The 4,637-nt window shown below is 40.8% G+C and overlaps 1 protein-coding gene across 1 annotated transcript in view; it reads right to left on the bottom strand.

Annotated features, from left to right (window-relative positions):
* Window positions 1–1,277: 1,277 nt before the first annotated feature.
* The window catches only part of LOC123986271 (transmembrane 4 L6 family member 1-like), an 8,366-nt gene continuing 5,006 nt past the window's right edge, over window positions 1,278–4,637 (bottom strand). Inside the window, exons 4-6 of the mRNA XM_046074442.1 lie at window positions 3,159–3,313; window positions 2,874–3,066; window positions 1,278–2,467 (exon numbers count right to left, since the gene is read on the bottom strand). Coding sequence (XP_045930398.1) covers window positions 2,447–2,467; window positions 2,874–3,066; window positions 3,159–3,313 — 369 coding nt within the window. The 3' untranslated portion in view covers window positions 1,278–2,446. The remainder of the gene's footprint in view (window positions 2,468–2,873; window positions 3,067–3,158; window positions 3,314–4,637) is intronic.

The following is a 4,637-nucleotide window of genomic DNA, read 5'->3' on the forward strand; positions in this document are numbered from 1 at the left end:
ATTCACGAAGGAACACGTGGATGAACCTGAGGATGGTGTTTAGCTCCATGCAAACACAGAAACAGGAAGCAGTGCAGGGCGGCTTCATGCCAGCAACATCAACTAACCTCACACTATCACACATGACTAGCCAAAATAACCAAACACCGCACAACTACAGAGCTAAAGAAAACTGACATGTCCGGCTTAAAAATAAGTTTTTTAAATACTTATAAGTACTTTGAAGCTCTCCTGTCATTTACATCAAATCATTTTCATTTGTACTGCAACTACATGTGATATAACCACATGCACATGCTCACTTCCAGCCTCTACACCTGGCACAACCTGAGTAAACAGCATTTACCCGTCACACTGTAGGAGCCCGGCCGGTCGGTCCTAAGAGGAGCCGGAGAAGACCAGTGGTCCTAGGGGGACACTGCTGCGTCCGACTCACAATGTTAACCACGTTTCACGTCAGGTGACTGACCACACGTGTTTAAGGTGCGCCTGTCGCTGGACTGGTACTTTCCAACGGTCATTGTTTTGGGACACTGAAGGTATGAGGACGTGTTGATGCTGTCATGCTATCAAATAAGGGCCAAACTGAAATTGAACTCCATCAGAAGTCAGAATCAGAAGTCATCAGCTTCATTTTGTGTGTAATAACAAGTCTGAATAATGTAACTACAATATGTTGTAAAAAAGGATAATAACCTAATAACTGAGGATGCAATATACATTTAATAATACAGATAACGTCACATAATGTAATGTAATAACAATTTATTTTAATAAATTTTAATTATTAAATAAAAATATTACAAATAACTGCAAGTATTGTAATAAAAACAGCACATAAATTAACACCTGTGTATATTTTCTTGTTTTAATAATAATTTATGTACAATAACCTGCCTTCATTTCAGGTTTGTACAGTTTAACAGTGTCGTTGTCCATGTGGTCCTGGACCGCAGAGACCTGGTTCAGTTTCTGGTAGCAGGCCCTTCAGCTTGTGCAGCCGTTTTAACCAACTCACCTGGAACTGGTTACACGATACCCAAGATATCTCATCATCATATCTACGATATCTCACCCTATCTCATATATCATATCTCACCATATCTCATTATATCTACGATATCTCATTATATCTATATCTCATCATATCTCACCATATCTACAATATCTCATATCTATATCTCACGATTTCTCATGATTTCTCATGGTATCTCATGATAACTACAATGTCTCTGAGTGGAAGCATCTTTAATCTCAGCACGCAGACACAAACACAGTAAATTTACAAGTTGTCTTTTAATTTAGAAGAAGAACGTACAAATACATGAATAAATAAAATGCACAAAGAAACAGCTGAATGAGATGTGAGGCTTTCTGTTGGTCAGAACTAGGGCTGGCCGATATCATCACGATATTGCTGCAAAAATGATATTACTGGCGATGGTTTAGAACAGCATTCGGCAAATAAGTTAGGCATCGAGCCAAAATTCTTTTCAGGCCGTTACATGGCGGGCCAGAAAAATGTCAAATTATTTCAAATCTTGTATGTATGTAATGTTATTGTGTGCAAGTTTACTTCAGTCGGTACTGTGCGGGACTCCCGTATGGACATATTTTTAATGTGGTTTAATGACCTTATTTAACCATGTGAAGTGTCTTTGAGTAGCATGAAAAGCTCTCTATAAATAAAACGGATTATTATTAAAGTTATCGTGGTTTGTTGTACAGCTGATCATTTGGGACTGAACCACTTCAACACTCATAAAGTCATTCCCCTTTTTCACTCCTCCACTCCACTACTGGCATTATCTAATTATACCCACATATCGTGATGATATAATCCGCACACCCCGAGTCACAACTTATTGATCAAATACAATATAAATCATGTCTCTAGTGTTCTACAATAAAAACATTTACATTACTAAATACAATAAATCAGCTGTTAGCTTAAAAACTAATGACTCCATAAAAACTAAACAAAATAAGCTAATAATCATTTATGGTAAAATAACAAAAGATTAAATGTTAATAAATTTACTTTAAATGATGTATTGTTCATTTATTTTCACTCATTTAACATTTATTCTTTGTAAAGTTTTAGACTATTGTTCACTTGTATATAGTTTATCAAATATATTGATCAAATGTCAAGTTATTATTGATTCATTGATTGATTGGCCGATAGTAATGGGGCCTCGTCCTTTAAGATGTGGCATTGTTTTGTTTTAATGTTGATTATGAAGAACTTTAACAGTAGTTAAAAATATAACAAGAATTCATATCTGAACATGGTTCATCGTGCAGATGTGAAAATTATTTACCTCTATGTTCTTTTATCTAAAGTGCATCAGTGCTTTGTTACCTGAAAATAATAGCTTCATAACTTTACACTGTGAAGGGTTTGTCAGAGCTGATGTCCTCATTCAGGATCCAGGATGGCCTGTCAAACGGAAACTGGACTGACCTGTAAAACACACAGAAATGAATCAATCACAATGAAATGGTTGTTGCCAATAAAGCTGCATTCAAAAGCTTTGAAGAGTTCTGGACTCTGGACTGGTCATGATGCTGTAACATCTGTAACGGCCGACAGCATCTGGACAGATTTTTGTCCAACAAAACAATGAAAACAAGAACACACACCTTAAGCAGTCTCACCGAGCCTTTAACGATAATCAAACCCTGAAACCATGTTACCCGTCAAACACAACAGGTCAAAGAACTGAGGACAAAATGCCCTCACTTTCTAAAACCTGTCCTGCTTTCCAAAATCTTTCAGGCATCAGTGCCCTCATTTAAAAACATCCTGACTTTCCAGGCCTGGAACTTATAGGTGTTACAAAGATAGCAGTACAAGACCATGTACAGACCTTGTTGTGGCAGAAGCCCTGTCCCAGGATCAGCCCCAACAGTGAGTTGAGGATGTTGGCAGCACAGAGGAGAGTCTGCAGCCCGCTGGAGCCCCCCATCACACTGAACAGAGCCACGTTCCACTGAACCACCCCTCTGGGCTCCAGACACACTCCAGACCACAGAGTCCTGTTGTAGAGATAGCCTGCGTGACTGAAAGGAGAGAGAGACGAGTCTGCAGGGTCAGGTTCAGGCCTCACATCAAGACGTCCACATTAATCTGAGTCTGTTTCTGGGGTTCTCACCGGTTTGGATCAGGTTGTAGTGGGACCCCCCAGGTGGAACCGGAGGTGGCGTTGTACAGACAGAGAGGACCCTGGGAGAGACCGGTGGCACTGACCAGACAGCAGATCCCAGCAGCCAGCAGACACATACAGGAGTACGCCACCTGACACAACATCTGGATACAGAGACAAACACCTGTTACACCCGACACAACATCTGGATACAGAGACAAACACCTGTTACACCTGACACAACATCTGGATACAGAAACAAACACCTGTTACACCTGCAACACAACACCTGACACAACACCTGCAACACAACATCTGGATACAGAGACAAACACCTGTTACACCTGACACAACATCTGGATACAGAAACAAACACCTGTTACACCTGCAACACAACATCTGGATACAGAGACAAACACCTGTTACACCTGACACAACATCTGGATACAGAGACAAACACCTGTTACACCTGACACAACATCTGGATACAGAGACAAACACCTGTTACACCTGACACAACATCTGGATACAGAGACAAACACCTGTTACACCTGACACAACATCTGGATACAGAGACAAACACCTGTTACACCTGACACAACATCTGGATACAGAGACAAACACCTGTTACACCTGACACAACATCTGATACAGAGACAAACACCTGTTACACCTGACACAACATCTGATACAGAAACAAACACCTGTTACACCTGCAACACAACATCTGGATACAGAAACAAACACCTGTTACACCTGCAACACAACATCTGGATACAGAAACAAACACCTGTTACACCTGCAACACAACATCTGGATACAGAAACAAACACCTGTTACACCTGCAACACAACATCTGGATACAGAAACAAACACCTGTTACACCTGACACAACATCTGGATACAGAAACAAACACCTGTTACACCTGACACAACATCTGGATACAGAAACAAACACCTGTTACACCTGACACAACATCTGGATACAGAAACAAACACCTGTTACACCTGCAACACAACATCTGGATACAGAGACAAACACCTGTTACACCTGCAACACAACATCTGGATACAGAGAAACACCTGTAACACCTGCAACACAACACCTGACACAACATCTGGATACAGAGAGAAACACCTGTAACACCTGACACAACACCTGACACAACACCTGCAACACAACATCTGGATACAGAGAGAAACACCTGTAACACCTGACACAACATCTGACACAGCACCTGCAACACAACATCTGGATACAGAGACAAACACCTGCAACACAACACCTGCAACACAACACCTGCAACACAACACCTGCAACACAACACCTGCAACACAACACCTGACACAACATCTGGATACAGAGAGAAACACCTGTAACACCTGACACAACATCTGACACAGCACCTGCAACACAACATCTGGATACAGAGACAAACACCTGTAACACCTGCAACACAACACCTGACACAACATCTGGATACAGAG

This window comes from Micropterus dolomieu, linkage group LG17 (assembly GCF_021292245.1).
Source record: "Micropterus dolomieu isolate WLL.071019.BEF.003 ecotype Adirondacks linkage group LG17, ASM2129224v1, whole genome shotgun sequence".
NCBI lineage: Eukaryota > Metazoa > Chordata > Actinopteri > Centrarchiformes > Centrarchidae > Micropterus > Micropterus dolomieu.